We start from the raw sequence: 25947 nt of genomic DNA on the forward strand, positions 1-25947 counted from the left end.
TTTCATGTATTCATCATGCTCCGCATAATTATTTTGAATAATTCCGCATTGAAATTACACGTTGAGTTTTGTGTTATAAGTTTATTTGCAACACGAGGACACATTAACTTTCTTGTTACCGAGCTTAGTTGTTTACACGTCACTGGCTAGTACTGAAAGATTAGATCAGATATTTTATTTTTTCCTGTTCCTACCTATTCGGGTTGTATTAGAAGGGAGAGGGGCATTTTTCATAATATGACAGAAGGGTTTGTTGGTGGAAAAGGAGGAGTGGAGGGGAACATCTTCCAGGATTCAACTTCCTTTATGGAGAAGAAGGGTCCATTGGGCCATGCAATAATAAATAATAACAAAAAGTAAAATTAATTTATTAAAAAAAAAGTGTTTTTTATAAATAGTTTGTTTGAATAAGTTACAAATTTTATTTGACTACAGGACCATGCCTCTCGTCTCATTTATTTTTATCCCTCTGACAGAGGGTACAGCTGCCCTTTGCCTGGATATGCCAACGTTACTTATGGTTAGACAATCATTTTATGTGTATTTTACCACTAAGCTAGAACCAAGTTTTACTGCCTTCTCAACACAGTTTTTTTTTAAATGATACTAATATTTTTTGCCACAAAGAAAAAAATGTTTGATATAAAAAAAAATTCTCTCTCTAAAATGATAACTAGAGACCAGCTCTTGCAAACATCCTTACAATTATGGTGTAAGACTGAATGAAAAATGATGGACACAAAAAGTACTATGTTGAATCTTACATGAAAGGAAAAAAAAACTCTGTAACGGTTACGGACAAGATTACATAGTGAATTGCGATAACCGAAATAACACTGAAAGTATGCCCATACACCAAACAACACCAAAATACAAGTTAATACACATGATAGCATCAAAATGTCAGTTGTAACACGGAACTAAGCAGCAATTAACCAAAACTTAATTCAAATCACAAAAAAAAAAAAAAGTAATCTTTTAATCCAAGGTATGTCATTATTCCCAGACAAAAATTAATTAAATTTGTTTTATTGTACTCTTCTTATTGAAGCACTTTTAAATCATAAATGCTCAGCAATTAATTTTTATTGTTTTGAATGCATCTGTTTTAGACAATCAATATAACAAATTATTTTATTGTAAAAATGTATCATAAAAATACAATATTTTAATGGGGTAAATTTTACAAAACAGTGTTTATAAAACAAAAAACGTAACACAGAAATCTTCTGGTTTAAAAATGAAATTGGACTAAAAATAAAACCTCTAGTATGGTGTATACCCAAATTATTTCACTCGCTAACTACAGAAAATTCCAGTAAATCAATACATGGATTCAATCAAGTTGGAAGAGAGAACACACCAATCTCTCCTAAAACAGCTCCGGGCAGTCATCCACTTGATCTTGAAAGTCAAGCGAACACAAGCTTTAGACTAGTTTAAGTTTAAATCTGGAAGTCCTCGGAGATGAATTTAAACTGAAGGAAAACCATACCACAAGTCATCATGTAATTTCCCTTTCACATATGTTAACTATTGTACTTACATTCAAACAAACAATATGAAAATTTTCTATTTTAAAAATTAAGAGATTTCCCCCCCCCCCCCCCAATCTCTTACCAACCAAATTTTTCAGCTCATGTTACACATAAATATAAATTAACCACCTACTAGCTGCATCACAAAAAGTCAGTCGAGGTAAAGCAAGGTATTGGAAAAAAAAATAATCCAACTTTTACAGAAGCGATTTTTCAACTGGGAAGTACACTTGAGACAGGTTCTCGTAAATCTTTACGTCTTCCGGGAGGAACAGGCAGAACACCACTCGCTCGACCTGCAGTGCAAAATCACAAAACAATAAAGAGAACAACAACACTCAAGTAGCTTGGCTTCTGGGTTGTAGTCACGTCCTTGGCAAATAATTCACCAACGTTTCGGTCGACATTGCAGTCGCCATCATCAGGGAGCAGTTACCTACTTAGTAGGTTACCTACAGTAGGTAACTGCTCCCTGATGATGGCGACTGCAATGTCGACCGAAACGTTGGTGAATTATTTGCCAAGGACGCTGCTACAACCCAGAAGCCAAGCTACTTAAGACAATGGCCGTGAAAGCTTGCGAACATTAATACCCATGAGCCTGAGGGCCATGTTTCTGTGTTTCTTCACAGTCCTCACGCTCTTGCTCTAGAATATGTCCCTGTCCAAACAACCACTATTCGCCTGTCTCATCAATCAATTGTGCAAGATAACATAAATATACTTAACTACAAATACATATCTACAACAAATTTCAACCACACATAACAATTTAAACTGACCATAAAATCTTCTCCTGCACAATACACAGTTCACACTCTTATCATTTCCACAAATGCTACACAACCAATGCTGCCAATATTTGATATAAGAACACTAAATTTGATCAAAATTTTGAAACTAAATATTATTTTATTGGGAGCAAGTGAGTGACTATCGACATTCTAACGCACTTTTAAAAAGGAGATTTCGGTTTTATTGTTAATATTTTTTATGAACTCATTTATTTACAAAGCTAGCACCACTTTCAACAAAAAACACACTTAACTTGTTCAATGATACTTACTTTACCAAAACGGTGATACGTAATGCACTTTTACAATATACTATTTTGTAATAAGCATTTCAAACTACTGGTAACAAAGAAAAGAAATCAGCAAGTATAAGTTCGTTTGAAAAAAGTACCAATGTCATTATGTAAAAATAAAATGCTAATAATAGTCGCAACATAAAAAAAATTAAAACAATTTTTCCAATCTATTTAGTACATGCATTTCAGTACTAACATAATGCTAAATAATTTACACTCATTGAATTTAATGCATTAATAGATTACATTTTTGTAATCTTAGATGAGTTTTGATTAAATATGATAGTTAAATGCTAATTAATTTCATTATTTTTGTTGCATGCTTCATAGTTATAGACCGGAAAAATTCGCGAATTCATTTCGCGATAGGCTAAAATACAAATCGTTATACCTCAGTGCTGCCTCTGCTATTGGCTCACAACTCACCTGGATGACTCTGGGCCAATGAGAAACACCCCACCAAAGCTTTATCGAATCACAGGCGGCTACGCTGGAACGTCTCACAAGACAGCAGCCAATCAGTGGGTGGCATTTGACCGAGTGTACGTAGAAATATGGAGTTCATCCTACAGGTCATTGAACCCGCGAATTTTTCCGGTCCCTATTTATAGTGTATTAACTTACATTTCGGTGTTATCCAGTGCATTGGCATATTTTTCGGTTTACCATATAATATTGTCTCTATTCATTGATTGTTTCTCTTACGTTTAATTGATAATGAACCACACGTGAATTTGTGATTAGAGTACAGACTAGCTTTAAGACATTAAAGAAACACATAAGAATTTAAAAAAATTACTAATCCAGTTTGGTAATTTATGTTTTGTCAATTTCCTTGCATTTTCCAGATTTTCTCTGTCTGCGGGGGCCCTGTTTCTTATGAGGATCTCTGCAGAAACAGTTTGTAACTGGCACAGCTACGCTGGCTTATCATCACTTCCTGCGATTAATAAGTGAAATATGTGGTTGCAACTTTGTCTGTAGAAGTGCATTCCCACGTTACATACTTCTACTGTATTATTTTTTTAATATTATTTAGACCTGATGGTTTGTCGACAAGGACAGAAAAGTAATGTCGAAGATGAAACCATTCCAGGATTTCCAGATTGATATTTGAGCCCGGGTTTTCTGGAGTAAGAGTCTACTGTCTTAACCACTACACTACTTAGTTCAAAGTATCAAATTTCTTTGCACTCACTATTCTTCTGTCCAATTCACAAATATTTATTTGGTTAAGAATCCATGCCACATTGAAACACCATTCAGACAATCAGGACTTTAGTGTGACCTGGGACCAAAAACTGAGGTTTCTATAACTCGCTTCAAAAATGTTATTTCAGATGCACACCACACTTTTATGGAATCTAATTGATCAGAGGGCAGGGTAAGTAAGTTCTGTTAGTTTTCCATAAAAGTATTTTTGAGAAAAATTTCCAGTAATATAACAGAAAATATCCCAACATACTTTTAGAGAAGCAAACAAATAAATTCTATCAACTCTTTTATACGTACAGATCCAAATAAAACGTAAATATGGTTTTTCTTTACAACATAATGACTCACTGATAGGAACAAAAAACAGTAGTAACACACTGATGAAAATAAATTATCATTCATTATCATTATGCAAATCTAAGTCATAATAGACAAAAATTAAAATGCTTAAGAAAAAATATTATTTTTCTGGAAAATGTTTTTTGGTAAATTTTCCCATTCATATCTCTAATTAGACATATAAGCTAAGTGTACGTCAATATGCATTGCGTGATTGTGCGCAAAGCTAAGCGTATTTACAAACTAGTGTATAGGCGGCAGAGGAAAGCTACCCATGTGAGCGAAGTGTATGTTAATATGCATGATGTGTGAGCAAAGCTAAGCATATTTACAGATTGGTGTATAGGCGGTGACGAGATGCTACCCACGGACCTATGTGTGAGGTCCTTGTCTTGAAAAACCAAGCTATTTGCTTTCTTTCTTTTTGCGTAAATTCATGCCGGTACTGAGATAAATACTATTCTGTCACAAAATTCAACCTTATCCTAGCACTGCACACTATGAAGCGTAAGACTCTTAACATACCTTGCTTCCATTTTGTTCCAGAAATTTACGGACAGTTCCAAGCGCAACCCTCGCAGCTTTTTCCTGAGGATATCCTGGAAAAAAAAATATACCATGAACTGAAATATGTTAAATATTTTAATCTAAAAATTAAAATTTAATATTTTTACAATTAAAATTTTTTTAATAAACAGCTGGTAAAAATTTATACATATTGTTACGTGGGGTAGATTTCGAGCAGCTACAGACACCAAGAATAACAACAGCATTGTCATCGTGAGTATTAAAAGCTCATCACAATATTAGGATTAAAATCCCCCCAAAAAATCATTTATGTATGTGTACATTTCAAAGGTAATATTTAGTAAGTTCTTTGAGTAGACCGATTCTCGACCTTAATTTGGTAAGCCTGCAAGAAAATGTTCAAATTAATTTAGGATGCGCGAAGTCTGTAACTCCTTTGACAAGTGCAGCGAGCTGAGAATTTTAAGAAAATGCTTCGCGTCGTGTTTACGTTAAACACTATTTAAACACTACTTAAAAATTCTGTTCATTAATCACTAAATATCGTTCCAGTCCACAGTCCTCACTGGAGCTAGGCTCGACAGTGGTTCGCCCCTAACCTCACCTCGCATCTGTCCACACACATCTCGCACCACTCGGTCACACACGCATGGCCCTGTTGGCTCCGCTCAGTGCCGCTCGCCAAACTCCACTCCACTCAACTAGTCTGTTGGAACCCACACGGAGGCCGGCGTCACCACTTTCATACCCTTTGCCATTCTTTCTGGAACCGACCGGAGTGGTTCTGACGTGTCGCAAGCATCCAGAATAACGCTGCTTATCCACGCCACTCCCTGCAGTGGCCTGCGGAATTCCCGGTTCGCCAAGGGATGGATAGCAGCGCCGAGGAAGGAGAACGCGGTGGCAGGGGGAGGGAGGTGGTTAGGCCGGGCAGCTTTTTTTTAAGTACGCACGCGTGACATCAGTGGCAGTGCAGGCTCGCCAGGCATCCGGATACCTGGAGCGCATCATGCCCTTGTCTCCCGCATTCCTAACAATATTAACTACAGATTCCTGACAATGATTATGGGAAAAAAGTAATCTTCTATCAATAATATTTGCCAAAATAAAATGCAACTTCTTGCATACGGCAATAAAACTTAATATTTAAGTTTTCCTAAAATGCACATAAGTCAATTAATCAAATTTTGACTTACGAATATTATCAATGATAGTATGATAACACATCCCGAATCTCCATGATTTTCATTAATATTTCAGAAACAATGCACATCAGAAGACTAAAATGAGTTTTGTGTAATTGTTTCTTAACACAGTAAATAATTTATTATGTGCACAGAAAATTTAGAAAAAGTAAAAAAAAAAAAAATTGTCAGCAATAAATAAATTAATTCATCTAAATCTGGCTGGTTGTTTTTATCAAATCACCACCATAAAAATTTTCTGTGCACTGTTTGTAGAGTAGTTTCTTAGGGCTTGATATCCATATAATGTTTATTAAACAAATTTCATTCCTACCATCTCTCTGCTATTTGCCCAAGTACTATATTTGTTAACCATTTTACTGTCCTATTTTGCACTACTTCAGGCAAGTGTCTGCTAGCCTAATGGTGTTGTAGCCCCATCGTGTGTGTTTATGATACCTCCCAAATGGTTAGCATGAACGAATGGGAACATAATGGTTTTTGCCACGTGTATCAAATTATCTTTTAATTGATTGATTTAAAAAAAGGAGTAACAGTAAAAGTCACATAAAAACATATATTAATATTTAAAAAAATAACTTTTACATAATGAGGACATCGACTAACAGAAGCGCTCTCCCTCCCCTCTTCCTTCTAAACAGATTGAACTATGTACTCGGTTTGCGGTATGATAATAACAAGTACAAGGGTCATTCTTAGAAGTAAAGAACATTTTGATGTGACGAGCCATGCATTTCTGCTGCCAACCCTTCACCGTCATGTCATGGACCTTCTTAGTCCTTCGCGCCAGTCTGACGCTAACAGCAAGTCGCAACGGTCGTTTAATGTTCGCAGTGCGACTTTGAAATGTGTAAAAAAATTAAAGATCCCGCCTAGTGTAGGTTCGTAGCGTAATATGTTTTTTTGAATGAGAAAAACAGTCAGTTCTATCGAAAGTTACACACAGATAACCAAGGTTTACGCTTGAATTTGTATGGTGACTCTGTAGAAAAATTTCTAAGGTATCATATGTATTTTAAAATAAGTTTTGTTTTGTTATCTTGAATAAAAATATCTACAGAAACAAACATTCTTTACTTTGAGAATGACCCTCATACTTTAGCTCACTGATCTGTTTTAATTTAACACAGTCCTGAAATTCACAAATACAAGACTTGCTACCCGCTAAATCACACTTGTCTATAGAATGGCTTTATTTGGCATGTAAATAACAAGGGGGGACAAAAAAAACTGGACTGAGAGCACGCTGCCATTTGTAGACATAGTAGAGAGTTCTCTCGCTAGATGGGGTTAGTAGATACCTTCACTAAACAGCTGCCCAGACGGCATCAGTTTGTAGGTTAATGTTTAATCCTAGTATTGGCATTCTCTTACTTTTCAGGTGTTCTGCCTGTGAAGTCATTATGGCAGATTAAAAAGAACAAAGAGTGTGTTTGAAATTTTGTTTCCTGCTAGAAAAATCGGCAATGGTAGCTTACCAAAACCTTCAACAGGCTATCAAGAATGATACTATGAGCCGCACACAAGTTTTTGAGTGGTTTGGATGCTTTAAACGTCGTGAGATGAGTGTTGAATTTGGGTGCCCTTCAACACCTCAAAATGATGAAAACGTTGAAAAACTCCACCAAAAAATCAATGAGGATCATCGTTTCACGATCAACGAAATTTCAGAAGAGTCAGGAGTGAGTTGGAGCTAGTTGCCACGGATTTTGGCTGAGGACTGGCAAATGAGACGTGTTGCAGCTAAATATGTTCCTCACCTTCTCAAACACGATCCAAAAACATTTGATTGAATTTGAGCCAGGACTTGAAAAATGAGACTAAAAGTGATCCAAACTTTTTGACCAAAGTCATTACAGGTGATGAGAGTTCGTGTTACGAGTATGGCCCAGAATCCAAGCAAGTGTCAAGCCAGTGGACGACTCCCAACTCCCCCAGACCAAAAAAAAGCAAGACAAGTGAGGTCGAATGTTGAGACGATGATCATTGTCTTTATCGATGTTCGTGGAATTGTGCACCGGGAATTTGTTCCGCTGGCCAGACTGTTAACCAGCACTTTTATTGGGTAGTTTTAAGACGTTTGTGAGAGGATGTGCGGAGGAAACACCCATAACTTTGGCGATGAGGTGACTGGTTCCTTCATCACGACAATGCCCCCGCACACAAGGCCTTACGAGTGAACCGCTATTTGGCCTCTCAGGGGTGGTCTGTCGTTCCCCACCCTCCGTGTTCGCCAGACCTAGCCCTGTGCGACTTTTTCCTGTTTTCCAGAATGAAGAAACATCTAAAAGGGAAGCAGTAAAAACAGCTTCGCATAGGGCACTGGAGGATATCAAAGTTAAAGAGTTCCAGAGGTGCTTCCAACAGTGGGAAAAAAGACTTGACATGTGCATTGCATCTAATGGAGAGTACTTTGAAGGCCACTGAAGGAATTTTGTTAAAAAAGTAATATATAAATTTTTATGATAAAAGTCTGGTTTTTTTGGGTCCCCCCTCGTACAACCATCAACAAAATTTTGAAATTAAAACCAAAATTAAAATTAAACTAAATCCCTAAAAATAAAACAAAGTATTATTCAAAGTTCAGCAATTATTACATGTTCGTAAGCAAATGCCAAATTTATGAAAATTGATACACAAGATCAGATTTCAATACTGTTCTTCAAATCAAATAAATTATTTTATTTTATTATTTCCTACACACTGTTCCAAGTTAAAAGCAGCTCTAGAGCAAAAAATTCACAATTGTCAAATACATAATACAATATTATTGATCACTATGTAATAAGTAGTGTTATTTGAAGCAAGCTGAGCTATCACCAAATTGGTAGCTCTTTCACCAGCAACAGCAATGATATTTCAAATACACTATACTTTATAAAAATTATTAGTAAAAAAAAAAATGACAAAACTTACCATAAATGCCTGTTGAAATACAAGGGAAAGCCTATAAAAAATAAAAAGCACTGGTAAAGACAATAAACAAATTACACAAAAATGCCTTGTTTTACATTTGTCAAAAGACTTTTGCAATTAAATTATTTTTTAAATTACTCTCATTAAACAAAATTTAAAAAAAAAATTAGAGGAATTCATCACAAAAGTATTTTGTCTATCATGAACTATGTACACAAAAGGAAAACAGTCCCATTTTAAAAATTAAGAGGCTGCATCATCAAAGGTCTAACTTTGTTATGTTTCTTTTATGGATACGCTCCCCGACTTAACATATGGAAGAATAAAGATGGCCAACCTTCATTATTATAAGTAAAGCTATTACACTGAAATCACATTATAACGTAACTGTAAAAATTTACAGTTTTGGATTTATTGAAAGTAGTTTAAACTTAATTGTTACTAAATGTAGAACATTTTGTAGTGATCTGAAAATAAGTACTATGAGAGAAATCCTTTAGAATTAAGGACATTATAATGAGATTTCACTGTATGTATAAATAACTTTAATATAAACCCAGCAATTCTAACACGGTCCTACACTGATGACTAAAAATTATCCACTGTGAAAATAGTGGAGAGTGTCTTATTAATAAATAAAAACACTATGTCCTTAAACAGTAAACATTGTTATTTGTTATTAGAACAGTTTCTGTAGAATGAATAATAATAATAAAAATTCAATTTTGTTATGTACATTAATATGCAAAAATTTTGAAGTGAAACTTTATACAGCTGATACACAATACAATCAATCAGATACAATCAGAATCACAGGGTAATGCGAGTTAATGCACATAACATATGTAACTTATGTAAAGAATCTTACTCAATAGCACAGGGTTTAAAAAATAAAAGGGGGGGGGGGGGGGTTTGAATTGAAACATTTTTACAGCCGGTTACAGACTGCTGCAGCAGCAGCACATGATTTAGTATACTTTCAAATACTTTTGCTAAAATTTACGTACTTTCTATACTTTTGCATACTTTTGCATTCTTTTGTTTACTCTGAGGTTGGATCCAGTGTTAGCACTAAAATTGGCAATTTTTATAAAAAATTCCAACAGTGTTATGTATCATATTTTAGCAATCATAAACCCATTATTTCATTCTTAGATTCCATTGATGACATGGCTATACACTAGTAAATAAACGTCCTTTCTGAATGCATGATTAAGTGATTATGCGTGTTTTGAATAAAATAATTCATTTAAAAAAATTTCTATCCATCTTGTTTGTGAAGTTTCACTCCTAATGCACATGGCAGTCACCTATTTTTTTAATTTAACACTAAACAATGGGGAAATTAAGTAAGTACTCTTTATCTCTTTTACAGTGTATCAGAATCAATCTACTAACTAGAGTCTTTGCTTGGTCGATTGACTCACGGATGACTGTATCACACACACACATTCACTATTAATGTTCAAATGTAATAATTTGATGACTGTCATTGCTGCCAAAAAAAAATAAAAATTTTTTTAAGTCTCTACGGGGCTAAGAAAAAAATGACGGCACGTGGTGAAAGGGTAGTTCGAGACTCGTCAACATCCTTGTACTCCATGAACACAAGCAAAGAGAACACAGGCTGTTTGAATGTAAACACACTTCTGAGTTGTTAAATGAACAAAAAAACACACAGCACTTCACTAAACAGCACAATATAAAAGTAATTTTGTATTTACTGAAATGTTTAGAAACAAGAAAAAAAAAAAAACTCCACCATATGTACTTACAATGGAGCACTGATTTTCTTGTAAAAGTAAGTTCAATGTTTTGTTGTAGCAAGACTCCAACAGTTGTGGTTTCTCTCCCTTTGGACCAACAGTGTGGAAAACATCTGAAAAATTTTATTTACCAGAGTAACAAAACACTGGCTGTGTAACGTGAAAAAATAATCACAACTAAAATGAGATACACTTACTTGACTCAGAAAAAAAAAATCCTTTTAAATCAAAATAAATAAGGATAATTAAGAAACAAATGTTTTTGAAATACTGTCAGTCTTTACTTCCAAAAACATATTTGGAATCATTCCAGAAATAGCAGCCAAGTTTTGGCAGCACAATAAGGGTACCTAAATAAAGAACAGTTGAAACCTGTTTTTATATTCCCATCACTTAAAATAAAAAAAAGGTTTAACTAAACAGATGTCCCACCACCTGTCTTACATTAACTTCATACACTATATCAGGTTCTCCACAAACAACCCCCCCCCCCCTCCCGCCCAATAAAGCTGTTAAGCTAGCGTACATTCTATTTGGTACATATAACACATTGTAAAGATGCAACATACATTATCATACATATTTTTACATTAAGATGGCAGCATGGGTAGGTCACTGAGAACTGCATGCAGTTCCAAGCCCAAGCGTTAATTCACCATTTACAAACTGTTCTAAGATTTACGGATAGTGTCGGATTAAGAATAACGTCAAAGAGCCATTCCACTTGTCTATACACGGTTCGTTTCATGGTTTCATTTTTAACATGTATATTTTTAGACAGTGGAAAAGGCCAAAATGGGTGTTTTCACAGACGGTTTTAGATGTGAATAATATTGACTAGAGTAAAAGGAGCCTTTATCTTTAATATTAAAGAGTATTCAATCATACGGCCACTGCTTGAACTCACATAAGAGGTGCGCTATCAATGAGAAGACTGCACACCAGTTCAGTGCCTGGCGCGCAGAGGCTAAGAAAAGTGTGATGCGCGAGACATTACTGCCCATAGAGTCCCCACGCTTTTAAAGCTCGTGTCCCCTTAAGCAGCACAATACCATGCATGTAGAAAGGCATGAATGGACTGCTAGGTCATTCTGCTTAATGGCCAATACTGTGCATCAACAGCATGTGGAGAGGCTAAAGCGATTCACGTACTGTCACAAGGGGAGATGTTTGGCAGGAACAATATAACTTATTAGGCTAGCAAGTTCATAAATAGTTCAATTTTTTTACTAACATGTGTGTGTAGTCAGGTGATGCAAATATGGAAGAGCAGGACACGTTCTAGTAATGAAAATGACAAAAGAATAACAGAGATAGCTTTAAATTAAATAATGACTGTAGAAAGAGTTCGGAAGCCAAATGATGTGCTCGTAAATATGCAAATCCACGGCTAAGGAAGAAGAGCCCATGTTATTAAACTATTCAAACAAATTTTCTGCACCCTTGACCCTTAAAATTATTATAAGTTTTCATAATGAAACATCCTGTGGGTACCCTAGAGGACGGTTTAATTAAAATAAGTCCTGTAATCAGTCTGTCTTAAAGCAGGCCCTTATTGGCCTTCTGGCCTGATACTGTGAGGTGAGAATGTGCATTCTTTTAACTTTTACAATATTGCCTTTCATCAGGAGCATTAAAGTACAGGCCACAGATAAATTTATACAATTATGTATCGTAAGCTCGGAGGGTATGTTCTGGATGGTAAGCTGATAATAGGGCACACAGACCCAGGGCGTGATGTCGCCTGTGTGGAGACAGGATTCGGCCCTCCTAGTCAACCAGAAAATACACAGACCTGGCCTGCTCTCTGCAACGGGCACGCCTGCACAGATTGTCGGTGATGTGGGCTCTTTAGGTGTCCCTCACGCCTGAGACTTACTGAGGGACGACACGTGGTTAGAGAGCAACACGGTTTTCTTACACGTCTTTATTCACTAGACATATTATGCACGCTCCTTTACAACCTCAAGTTTTAACTGTAGAAAGGCCCGAAGGCACAAATCGGCTTAGGTGTGGTGCAAGCATTCCCTCGTGGTCACACAAAAAGGATCCTTGTATTCTATTTCAAAGAAACTGTGAGTGAAGAATAAATAAATTAATTAATTAATTAAGCAGTCTTCTGACCGTGGTAAGCCCCGAGGATGAAAGCAAAAGAGATTGAGAAACTTGCCAAGCTAAAAATACGTTATGCTTATCCGAATTCGCGCCAGGGTTTTTAAAATATGAACACACAAATCATTTTTTACAATTCAAACACGTCATTTTAGGCCCTTCATGCTCAAAGAAAACAGTAATTTAGTATTTATTCTTTAAAACAGTTTCCACGACTGCTTCGGAAATGATTGCTCCATCTCGGTTCAGGTTACTTATTTACTTAAAAAAACTAAACATGATCCTTTACGTTAAGTCAGCTGCACACAAAACCACTTGGGGCAAAAAAAAATATTTACTATACAATTTACTGTTTATATTTACGGGAATGACGCACTCATATAACCGCACCCTCTTGTGCTGGTCCGTGGTGCGCTATTCAAACACACGTCAAGTAAGTTGGCGAGACAACAGCCGAGAAGCAAAGGCTAAAGGCAGGGCAGGGAGTTTAGTCGTAACAGGCTCATGGGGCAGAGCCCCAGTCGGTGGTACATGTGAAATATAATTTATATCACATCAAATAGATGTTGAAGGCAGAAAACCCACAAACAGAATCCTTGTAATAGATCATTATAATTATTCACTGAAATAAAAAATATTTCCATAAAAAAAATCAATATGTATCATCATGTTTAAGAATTCATTCATGTCATGATAAAATTGTTGACACCGTAACAAAAATCCTGGAAAATACGAACCTAATGTTTCTTACATCTCACTCCCAGGCACCATCATAGATTAGATCCGGCATCACATGCCAAAAAAAAATCTAATCAAAAAATACTTGACACACCAGCAATGAAACAAAGACAATATGCATAACACAGATAATGTATCATTTGTCAAACCGTTTAAATAAATTAAATTCCTGACCCACCATATATTTCCCTGACCATTCATGATTACTCCCGGAATTCAAAATTCCTTGACATTTTTAGGTTTACCTTCATGCTGTACATCCTGTATAAAAAAAAATTGGTTGTCTGTAAAGTCCATTTACGGACGATAGTTTAATGTGAAAACGTCATAACAAAACATTGATTGCATACTTTTATGAATAAAATTGAATAATTTTTATTGAATAATCACTATTTTGTATGGATACAAAGAGGGCGTGAAATGAAATCTACAATTTAATTGATAAATTTACTTTTATTTGCACTCATTAATTCAAATATGTTTATTACTTTAACGAAGAGATTATTTTAACTATAACTTTTATACAAGTTTTTATTTAACTTCTTCCAATCTGTGTTATTCTGTTAAGGATAGGACGATGATAGGAAAAGTAGGAAATAATGGGAGTGTTTCAAGTTTATTGTGTCTCGAAAAAGTCAAATCGATGGTTGTTCCAATTGAGTGGAAGAGAGATAGATGCGGCGCAAGCGTACAATGTGTGTAACGGGACACTTTTTCATGCGTGCAGCCGGCGTTCATCGATTTATTAGACGTCACGTCAAAAATAGAAACATGTGAGTGAGTCTTTCATTACTCACCACAGACATATAACATCTAACCTCGGTAATGAGCGAATTCATGTTGTTCTGTTCAACACTACTGTTCAGCACTCTCAACAAACTGAGTACTCACATCGGGCTGGTAACGCGTAGCCAGCTGTAACCTTGGCATCTCCAGTTTTACAGCCCTTCAGATCCCTGCATTCGTTCTTCAGCTTCGGACCGGCCGCAGAATGAATGGCGCCATCGACTGTGGGAGAGAGGAGGAAAAATTAGCAAACTTCCCCACGTACAGCTTTTTTACGACATGCATAGATTCTCACTTTCAAAGCCAACTTCGCACTTCTTACCAAAAGAGTTCCATTTCAAAGGAGCAATCCTATTTGGTTGCAAACATTCAGGGACTAGTTTTCCAAGTATGGATAAAATAATGGGTTAGATCCTGAGTTTGTAGAATTAAGAGCCGTTTCACACAGGCAACATGATTGCCGGTAACTGAGTGGCAGGCGAATCACTATCAACCGCTGAATGTTGTCTTGATAGGGATTTCCTGTGAGCGTTCACACGGACACTGTCTCGTCAACTGTCGTGGCGACTCTCTAGCGATAGTCGCTCGCAGTTGCTCTCCCCGCCAGTCGCTAAGACACCACTCGCCACCACCGTCAACCACTGTTGTTCAATTCAATCAGATGAGAGCTTTCATACAGGCAACCATGTCTTGTCAACTTTCCTCAGTTCTTACTGCAAAACGTGTGTGCCACGTTTGATACTGAGACATTCAGTGAGTTGGTTCATGAGCGGCCAGTCCTGTGGGAAATCTCAAATGTTGATTAGGCTCATAAACTAAGGACAAAAAAAAAAGGTATTACAAAATTTATGGATTTAGTACAATATTACTAATTTACTTATGTAGCTATACTAATTAGAAATTATGCTTGATTAATTTAGATCGTAATAATATATTTTTCTTAATCACTTTTTTTTATTAAATTTTGCACCTTTGTTTAGTTATTTTATTGTTTCATGTCATTCAAAAAATTAATACCTGATCGAGATTCAACTCAATCCTCAACACTTATACATAGACAAATATTGATATCTTCTACTTTCAAAATTTTGCATGGTTCAAAGAACGTTGCTAATGCCATTCTAAAGAAGTTAAAAATTTTTTTTAAAAATTGAGGAAATAAGATAGAGAAGCTCTTTCATTCAGTCTGGCAGCATTGATAGGATGCATCAGTAATTCATTTTTCTCTCTTTTCTTCTTCTTCCTACTGACACATTCACCCACTATCAATGCAATCAAAATGGCCTACACTTCCACAGCACAAGAGCATAGTGCTCACTTCAGCAAACAGGTAGACACTGATAATATTGATGAGAAAAAATTATGGAACTCCCCCCCCCCCCCCCCCCCCTGAAAATTTCTACAGGCCCCCTCACGAATCCTATAGATTTGCACCCCTGGATGCAGTAACGGTAAATTTGCTATTACAGAAATAATCTAGTTGCCACTTTTTAATATGGCATTCTTGGGTTTAATACATTCAGTAATCCAGCACTGATTGAACAACTTGCATTCCAATTTTTTTTTGTGGATTCAGGTAATTTCGACCTTGACTGACGTTACATCAGATATTTTTTTTAACAGTAATCAAGTGTATTTTTTTCTTGCCATAAAGCATCTTACTACATATAACAGTACATTATTTCTCATATTGATATTCCCATTAAAATCGTTATAATGACGTTTGATAATCATTTATAATTTTAATTCAGCAGGCTGTGGTCCTGAATAAGTTGAATTAAAGAACCATTAATGTAACTCTTTAATGCTTAAATATTAGATAGTAACTCAGCAATTATGTTCATGTGAGGTTTTACTGCACTAGAAACAAGTTACTTATGTTAATCCACTGTTTCTTTCTTTTTTCTGTGAAGCTTTGTCGAGAACATATTTAACACTATCTCTCTAAGTATTGTGACCTTCACATAATCAATGGCATGATCAGGTAGTTTAAAAGCCATCAGCACCATGACTGTATTGAGGAACCCTAGACAATACAAAGTAATTTATATATTTTTTGATTAAATTGGAAAAAAATTGGAGAGATACACAAACACATTTCAATAATCACCATGATTGCCATTTCCATTAGGTATATGAACATAAACCTACTTTGGTTGGATTTAAAAACATTATCATTTATGGTCAAACCAATTTTTATACTGTATACCATGTTTTTTTTCCGCATAATCGTCGCACAATTTATAATAAATCAAATGTTGAAAAAATAGGAATGTGATTTTTATGCGAGAAAAGCATTTTCGTTGAGGTTGTTTTTCATAGAAAACAAAACATGATTCATTGAAAGTACGTTTAATTAAAAATAAGAGAATATAAAATCACTTCAAACAATTTAAATTAATTAGTCATGCAATAAAAACATATTTCATTCAACTTAAAAAAAAAAACTGTGATTTGAAAGTGAGCTGGAACTAAAACATAACTATTGATGTAGTACATACTAACCACGAAAGAGTGCGGGCTATCCAATGTAGTTTGTATGGCACGAGCATTCAATCGGCGAGATATAAATATTCGACTACATGCTCACACTCTATACGGGCATCAACTTAACCAAACATGAATGATGCCAAGTAGAGCAGGCTACATTTTTATACACACTACACAGCTATGAAAAAAAGTTAAGAGGTTAAAGTTTGACATCTTTAAAAGAAAATTTACACATTAGACAACGTATTACTGTTAATTAAATAAGTAAGCTGTAATATCGTAACGAATAATGGGTTTCAACTTTAAAACATATTGTTTTATTTGGGTAAAGAGGAAAAGAAGTTTATGGGCAACATCTTAAATTGGATGGGAAATCGTACTGTGCAGGTACATCTTAAACGTGTTTTATTGTAATTATAATAACCGTAATTTTTCATTGTAACTACCACACAGCCTGAAAGAAATTCAAAAACATATTTCTGTTTCTGTAGCACGTAATTTTTGGCAAGGTCATGATTACTACCTACACAAAGAGCTTAGAATTTAACAACGGGACAAAAAAGATCTTGCAACTTTTATGCCAGATTTTTTTTCTCCCAAAATTTTATGCTCTAAAATAACAGTGCGACGACTATGCAATAAAAAAACAGTAACTCAGTACGTCGATCACAACGGACAACATTATTACCTCCACCTCCTCCTAACAAGCTTTCGTTGGCAGCATTCACGATGACATCTGCCTCGAGCTTGACCAGGTTCCCCTTCCACAAGGAAATTTTCTTGTTCAACTCGGGGTCTACCTCGCACTCCACCAGGCCATGTTCCTCGCCGGTCTTGTACGTTTCTGAGACTGCAGGCAAACCAAAGGAAAGTTGTTTCAGCTCCTACAGTCGATCGTTTACTAAGCTTCTGCATTTCGTGATGCATCCGTGGATGGATATCCGCACACATCGGGCCACAAACAGTGCAGCAGCTGAAATAAATATGCTTGCGCTGCGAGGTAAACTATCCAAAAAGAATTTCACACAAACTGGTGTCATTCTAATCTCAAGGTTTAAAGCTCATTAGTAAAGGTACGACACATAAAATAATGAATTATTACTTATTGCTACCAGTGGCTTACTAATAAATAGGAATCGGGGGGGGGGGGGGGGTGAGAGGTGTTCCGCTTCTTTGAAGAAGTTGCCACTTGCCCACTTTGTCATTTATTTGGAATGAAATAATAAACTAATTTTCAACATTGAACAGTAAATACTGAAAATTACATTAACATTTTTTTGCCGACCACTCCGCAGACTGGAAGCAGTTGATGAAGATGATGATGATGATGATGATGATTATTTTCCAAACACCACAACCCCTTCCCCCCGCCCCCCTTTTACAGATAGTATTTTTCTCAATGCTGTTAGCTTCGCTGTGGAAGCTTGGTGGCAAAAAAAAAGTTTTGGTAGGTTTCGTTTTCTCAAAAATATATAAAGTTGTGAAATATTAAATACTAAGTTTTCATTTTATCAGTAGCTGCAGTGCACAAATATATAGTACGAGATCCTACCGCATGATTACTACATCCATCTGTTTTTTTAATCAAAATACAATTTTTATAGATAGTAATTAATAGAAAAATACGGTTCTCCCGGATTACCTATCTAAATATGGCTGCAAGTATTTTTAATTTTTTTTAAATTTTTTTTTTAACTATTTCATTCATTTGTTATATAAATATTCTATAATTCATTTCAAAGAGAAGTATGTAAAGAACGAAAAAAGTTAGTGTTGCCGTTTCTCACTTGGCTGCAACCTCTTGTCAACCAGGTTTAATCACATATAACTGACTACTACATCCTGGTCTGATGGATGGTGTGGTGCATCTACTCTTTCTCTTGCTTATGTAACTTTAACAGTTAGCAACTCCTATTTGCGGGCACTTTTACATAGCCAACTGTATACCATTAGCGAAAAAAAAATTAGCTTTAATTTGATATACATACGTTGTTGGCAAGAGGTTACTGCCAAGTGAGAAGCGGCAACTCAAACTTTTTTCATTATTTACATACTACTATTTGAAATGAATTACAGAATATTTATATAACAAATAAAATAATAATTTAAAAATATAATAAAAAAATAAATTAAAAATACTTGCAGCCATATTTAGATAGGCAACCCAGGATAACCGAATTTTTCTATTAATTATTATCTATAATAATTGTATTTTGATTAAAAAACAGTTCGATGTAGTAATCATGCGGTGGGATCTTAGACTAATAGGAATAATTTTATACTAAGTAAAGAGAGTTAAAAACCGCAGGAGCAATAAAAATATTTGGCACTGACACATAAAATTAAAAGATGTGGTAACTGAAAGCTTTGAAGGCATGTAATTAGAATCTAAGTGGGAAAATTTTCTGGAAAAATATAAAGACATACTCTCCTGGAAAATTTTCTCTATTTCTTTTCCAATACCAAAATATAATTACATAATTCAAGACAGGCTGATGTACTAAGACAATAGTACAATCTTTCTAAGCTATAGTTTGAACATGTGTATAGTGTTAATATTTATTGTCTATTACAAAAGTTTTACACCACCTGTAAAATTTATTTTACCATTATATTACAGCACAGGTAAAACACTTTTAAATAAAAAAAAAGTAAGTATAGAACCGTGCAGTGTACGCCTATTTATTGTAAATTTTGTTGCTCTTTACAACATAATGGCTCACTTCTTTTGTTGTTTGGTTATTTTTTAACAAAAAATACTTCTGCCATAAGTTCCCAAAACCACGTCTGACACCGCTCTACTGAAAACAGCTCGGCCACAAAACTTACACTGTTTCCGAAGCCTGTCCCTGGATTCACGGAAGTATTCGTCCCACGTGGGGACCTGAGCCAGGGTGGTATAGTCTTTGTATAACTTCCTCTTCTCTTCTTGGCTCATGGCCAAGAATTTAGCTGAAATCAAAGGATATATTTAAATATACCTACTATCTGCACCTCATCGTTTCAACCGCAGTTTAAAAGTTTATTCAACAAAAAAAATCAGTCAAGTATTTGCACTGCATGACATAAAATGTTATAATTTTTAATTATTTTTTATGGCCTATAGTAATCAACAGTTTGCCACTCATACCTAGTACGCTCAAAATACGCATAAGACTTGCTACAGTTTTTACAAATTTTTTTCACCACCTGCTCAATTATACGCTGTTCTACATGAAGTGACATTTCTTGCTGTCTGGCCATCTTCATAGCTCGAGCCTTTTGTGAGCTCTGCGAAAGATTCAACTTGCTATTGCGAGTAATGATAAAAATAAATTCAAGTTGCTAAAATTTTTTACCTATAACCTACAACCAAATCGATAAATTAAAAAATCAGCTTAATGCAAAACACATGCAAAGTCAATTGTTAGGGAAAGAGATAAATGTTACTAGCGCCGTTAGTTTGCTAGCCGCCGTGAGCTCCACTTGGCGGACGGGTCTCACCAAGGCGAAGGATAGGAAGTTTCCAGACCTTACTATGTCTATGACTGTGTGGCAGACACACTCACTGTTTGTATGTCTATGACCTATGATTTTCTGTTACAAAAATGAATTCACCCCTTAGTCACTCCATTAGGGATGGAATTTCATATTAATATGTGGCCTGTGTGTGCTAATCCCGGTTATGAGTTAGCTGTTAGCCAAATCTCATAGCGATTCACTATGACAGGCTACCAGCAGACCACACGCAAACTGCTCATTAAATACATGCCCTCTCATCGTGAGTACGCCACTGTTGGTGAATCAAATTTTGAAAATCAAATTACGAAACAAAAAAAAAGTTAATACTAAGATAACAAAAAGAAAAATACATCTTAGATTCGACAATTTTAAACAGCCTTTAAATTTACATTTATTTAATAATAGTATGACAGTAACGATGATTACAGAATTTTTGGATTAAGGTCCAAAAGTAAATGAGGCCATTGGGGCGAGACTCTTAATTGCCGAGACTGAGACCTAGTTTTTTGAAGTAGACATTTCAAATTTCATAGCTCTTGTCCTAGCTGTTACACAAATTATTGAAAGACAAACTCTCTTTCTTTATATATATATATATATATATATATATATATATATATATATATATATATATATATATATATTTACATATAAATCTGTTTAAAAAACAATAAATATATTTGCAAATGGTTTTGATCTCAGATGATTTTACGCCAAATGGTAACGCACGGCGGCTTAAGGCCAGTGCAAGTACATTAGTAACATCCACATTACAGAAGAAATCACAGAATACCTACAAAGAACTCCCAATTTTCGGAACACAAGTAATCAATACACTTAACCAGCGGCGTGCTGACAACTTAGTGAAGCATTTTTTAAACTCTTTTTAAATTATGAAAAGTGTGTTTCAAGTAAGACAATATATATACTGGTATTTCACCAGAGGGAAAAAAAAAGATGGCATTACCTTTCAAATAAAAGTCTAGAACTACTATTTTACATCCCACAATGACCAAACCAATTTCAAAGTAAGCTGTGGTTTATTTACTTGGGGCTCGCTTACAGCCTTCAGTAGGAGAAATTGCCTACGGAAACTGGAAGTAAACAGAAAGCACCTCTTTACTTATCCTCCGTATCTGAAATTTGGTGAATTATGTTACAAACTTTGTAGCAACCCAGACTGTGGAACTGAGCTTTAATAACAATTTATTTTGCTGTGTGATCATATTCAGTACAAAGGTTAGGTTTTCTGGTGTCACTTAAATAACAACTATTTATCCTTCTTTGAGGAAGTATTCATGTGTTTGCAGCATTTTGTATACATTCATAGTAAACATTATTTAATGCCTGCGGTGTTGCGGGCCCGTCTCCGCAGGAGGTGCGGAGACGTGGCGGACGTCTCTCCATCACCCAGAGGTTGGTTGGCTGGTGCCGGCTCTGTGTTGCGGGAGAGGACCGTCCGGCCCAGTGTGGCTGACCGAGGATGCGCCCACATTGGGGAGCTCTGCGGTGGGAGTCTGGTCTGCCCCTGGTGTGGGCCCCTAGCATTGCAGCACAGTCGGGGGAATGGGAGAGGAGGGTACCTGCAGTCTCTAGGAAGCCGCCAGCAGAATAGGAGAGATGCCTGCAGTCACTGAAGAGTCACTAGCTGTTGGAGAGGTGTGTGAAACGGGGCAGGTGAGGGAGGATGAAGGAGTACTGATAACCCAGATTTATGGCAAAGGTTTCATTACCCCCAGATTGACTGAGGACAGGATTTTTTTTTCCCTAACCTAACTAAAAACTAAGTGTGTTGGGAGGGTTCTGGGTTAGGGAGGGAGACTAAGTGCGTCTCAGACCGAAGCCTATACGCTCTATTCATGCAGGGTGTTAGCCACACAAGAGGGGTAGCATGCATCATGTGCTAGGAGGGGATTGGCCAGCCACGGCTGCGATTGGCGCCATGACTAACTCCCCTCATTGACTATACTAGACTAAAATTACATAAGTTTGGCCCAGGTAAAACCTGCATAAACACACGGAAAACCCTGGGCACTTACATTCTGGATGCAAAATTTCACGCATTAATAGCAAGCAGGTTGGTTACAGGAAACAGAAGGATGGTTCAGGAAGAAGAGTTGAACAGAGTAGAAAAGAGTCTACCATGCGGGGCTTGGGTGCTTGGACTTTATGTCTGCATTGTTTTGGTTGGCACTGGTTGTTACGGGGGCGACTGTTTATCGTTTCCCGCCAGGCTGCCAGCCAGCGGGATCAGTTAACCCAAAGTATATGTACAGCTAGATCCTTTTAGCTCCTGACCTATCGTTACCTACCTTTTTTGTCTGCAGCCATGACATTACAACTTAATGGATAGAACATATGTTACCTAATATACACACATAGTAGTTACAACACTTATACGAAATAACACTTCCAAGTAAGCCACCAAACAGTTTTTAATGTTGATCATTAATGTTTGTAACTGCCATCTACGGATGGCTGTAGGTACTAACTGTCACATAGATGTGCTCAGTGGTGGATCCAGGGGGTGGGGCACCAGGGGAAAGTGCCCCCCCCCCCCCCCCCCCCCCCGGAAAACCAGTTGTCTGCTACATTAATATTGCCGATAAAAATGATTGTTTCTGAGACCAATAAAATATTTTAATGTAATTAATGAATTTCTTGTAGAATCATAAAATCTAGTGGTTGGATGCTATGTGTAGTGTGAGTAGATTAAATACAAATTTAGTAATCTGGCTATTCTGAAATCCTAGAGTGCTCCCCTCCGAGGTGAACCTCTGGATTCGCCACTGGATGTGCTTTAGTAGAGTACTGACTGAGATCCAGACAGTGGTCGCGGCAGCTTGTCCCGAGCGTGGTACGGCTGCACTGCGGACAGAGCTGGGGCCCGGGCTTTAATGAGGCACGGAGGAACGACGTCAGCCGGTAGTTCTGATTATTTTCTTACATCACTGTGATAACGTCCAAAGTATTCTTTTTACCTTAATTTGTGCATTCACATAATTCTCTTTTTTGTATTTTTTTCCTGCCATGATTCTTTGTTTGAAAGCTGGCTGATGCAATAGAGTGGAGGTGGAAATTACTCACATGGGCACCTTTGTCTTTCTCGGATGAGAAGGGTGGCAATGGAGTCAGTTAGTAGCGTCTGTACAAGGTATAGTAGGTCGCGTGTCATGTGGTGGATTAGATTTAATAAAATAATGTGGTGGAGAGAGAATTTCGTAGCTGAGGTCCGGGCTAAGCCAAACTTGAAACCTTTCGGAACTTTTAATTAGAATTTGCTATACCGCAGTCATCGGTAACAACCCAAAGCAATGAACGAGTAATTTCGCATTTGTTCCGAGGATTGAGTCCTTCGTCTTGTACTGTACTGTGAGTTGCAAAGAACTGGATTTAATATTCAACTTTTGGTACCTACGAACATTGAATCTATTTTGAGTCAGTGAAGTTGTTTTGTGCGACCTATTTGTATTTTCGTCGTGTAATTTATTTTTTTGTCGGAACATGACTGCCATTGTGACTTTTCGTAAAGGAAACATAAAAAACATTTAAAGTCAGTTTGCATCCAAGGAATCGATCATCGACAGTAACTGTTACTTGGAAGTTACATATTTTTCAGCACCCAACTAATTTCTTCTAGTGTCCATGTATGTGCACTCTAGACCAATGTTGAACTTGATGGAGGTCTGTAGTGTTATAATATATCTATATTATATATATCTAACACATTGAGGAAAGTGCTACCCTATTGTTGCAAAACATTTACTATAAATTTAAGCTTTTATAATGTAACAAAAAATACACATTTCTAAGTTAGAAAATAAAAAATGTAAAAAATTAAAGATGAATAAAAATATAAGGAAATTTTCTAATGGTACACTACCAAACTAACATTAACATTGAAAGAAAATTTGGCCCGTTACCTAGTTGCCCATTTCCTAAATTTAAAAATTATGAGAAATACAAAACCATCAAATTTGTACTTTACCTCTGTCTTCTTGAACAGTCGACATTTTTTGCCCAAAAAAACACTGAACCCTTCCTTTTAATGCTCTGTTGACTGGACACCAAACTCTCGTTACCTGCGGATTGAAAAGATACAAGTGTGTGAGGCAAGTTTCGCACAGGGAAGTCACATTTCGCAACATAACATTATTTTCTACTGAAACATAATATAGAGATAAGGAGATATGAGATAAGGAAGTTTTCGTGTTGCATCATCTTCATCCTTGTTAAATGGGGGGAAAAAATCATCTCATCTGGACTTCTACTTTGGTTAAGTTAAAGTGAGCTTAAAAATAAACACCATATAGTCTACAAATTACCTTACTTGGTGAATCAATTTCAGGACTTGTTTAGGATCTTTCAAAAATATACTAAAAATAACCTGAAAATGTGTAAAAAAAATGTTTGCCGAAAACATTAAGTAGCAACTTTTCGAATAAAAAAAAAATCTGAAAACGGAACTTAGAGTACATACTTGTCTTGTAAAACACCATCAAATATCATTAGCTAACCTAACAAATTGCTAGCACAAATTTACAGTATTTTAAATGTAGTTAACATTACCTATAAAAGAATTCACACCACCTTACAATATTTTTAATCAGCTAACCTAACCAATAGTTAACGTAGTCTTACACTAGCCTATTTCAAATAAAGCACACCTAACCTAACTACGTCATTCACAGAATACAATTAATCATCTAGATTGGCGGCTTTTGCGTGAAAACAAGAAAGTCGGAAAGAAACTTGTGATTTATATGTTAAAAACGAATAAACATTGATGGTAAATTATTTAATTAATTGCAATAAGGTGCAGCAATTTTAATAATTTCCCAATCAATAATCGTTTTGTTTTTAATGACTTACATTGCACAAATTTGTCAGACTTCATCGCCGTTCACATTACCGAATACTAAATAAACCAGTATGAATGTAAGAACGCACCATTTTGAAAAGGGGAGGGTTCTCAAAAAAATACAATTTATAATGCACCACGGTGGAAAAAATAGGGGGATATTTGCGGTTCTCAAAAACACAATTCTATGATTTTTGAGTCAAATTTACTTCGCGATACGGGGTATCAACTATATTTTATCGTATTGGAAACGGCGCCCTTATTTTTTTGTTTAATGTATGAGTTGATATGTACACAATTATAATATTTTAGAAAACAATTTGAATACTGACTGTAAACATTAGCTGAACTGCACAAATATTTATATCACCTACGTAAAACAATAACCTCGTCCAAATAGGGTTTATTTATTTACCGCCAATGGTTATTTCCAGACAGATCGACAAAAAATATACAATAGCGGCAGGTAGTGGCAACATCACAAACTTAAATTTACTTCAGTATTTAGCTTGGCATCTTTTTATCTTACAGCCATAATCAACCATATTTTATTCATTGACAATTGAGGCCAATTTAATGCACATAAGAAACGTTTATTTTTAAATCTGTGTATGAGTGTTCGATCGGTGATACGAATGTATTTGTGTTGGAAAAAACTCAACAAATGAAACACTGGGGAATAATTTTGAGTATTTATATTCTGTTTTGCACTAAAGTTTAACCAGTTTCATTTATATTTTTGTAGGTTTTACTTTTTTTTTTTAATTATTCATACTTGACGCACACTGTTGGTGCTCTTCTAACCCGCACAGGTCACTATGGCACATAGCAGCCTCGTCAAGGAGCGTGTACCTGTGTGAAC

At 35.9% G+C, this 25947-nt stretch overlaps 1 protein-coding gene across 5 annotated transcripts; it reads right to left on the bottom strand.

Moving 5' to 3' along the window:
* Positions 1–351: 351 nt before the first annotated feature.
* Positions 352–25565, bottom strand: LOC134539165 (macro domain-containing protein PG1779-like). 5 transcript variants are annotated; one of them, XM_063380942.1, is made up of 9 exons: positions 25501–25565; positions 24213–24306; positions 19553–19675; positions 17412–17573; positions 14339–14455; positions 10607–10710; positions 8832–8862; positions 4708–4781; positions 352–1834 (listed from the first exon to the last, which is right to left on the bottom strand). In XM_063380942.1, exons 2-9 carry the CDS (start codon positions 24235–24237, stop codon positions 1736–1738), a joined length of 735 nt encoding a protein of 244 aa, XP_063237012.1. In that variant the 5' UTR covers positions 24238–24306; positions 25501–25565; the 3' UTR covers positions 352–1735. The 5 variants fall into 5 exon arrangements, with proteins under 5 accessions (XP_063237012.1, XP_063237010.1, XP_063237009.1 ...); XM_063380940.1 differs by having other exon boundaries at positions 25460–25565; XM_063380939.1 differs by having other exon boundaries at positions 25418–25543.
* Positions 25566–25947: the final 382 nt, after the last annotated feature.

Source organism: Bacillus rossius, chromosome 14, assembly GCF_032445375.1.
Source record: "Bacillus rossius redtenbacheri isolate Brsri chromosome 14, Brsri_v3, whole genome shotgun sequence".
In the NCBI taxonomy this organism is placed as follows: Eukaryota; Metazoa; Arthropoda; class Insecta; order Phasmatodea; family Bacillidae; genus Bacillus; species Bacillus rossius.

Coding starts and splice junctions, on each gene's coding strand:
- LOC134539165 (XM_063380939.1), bottom strand. Junction 17,574..19,552: donor GGACAGGCTTCGGAAACAGT/GTAAGTTTTGTG, acceptor GTTTGCCTGCAG/TCTCAGAAACGTACAAGACC. Junction 8,863..10,606: donor AAGAAAATCAGTGCTCCATT/GTAAGTACATAT, acceptor TATTTTTTATAG/GCTTTCCCTTGTATTTCAAC.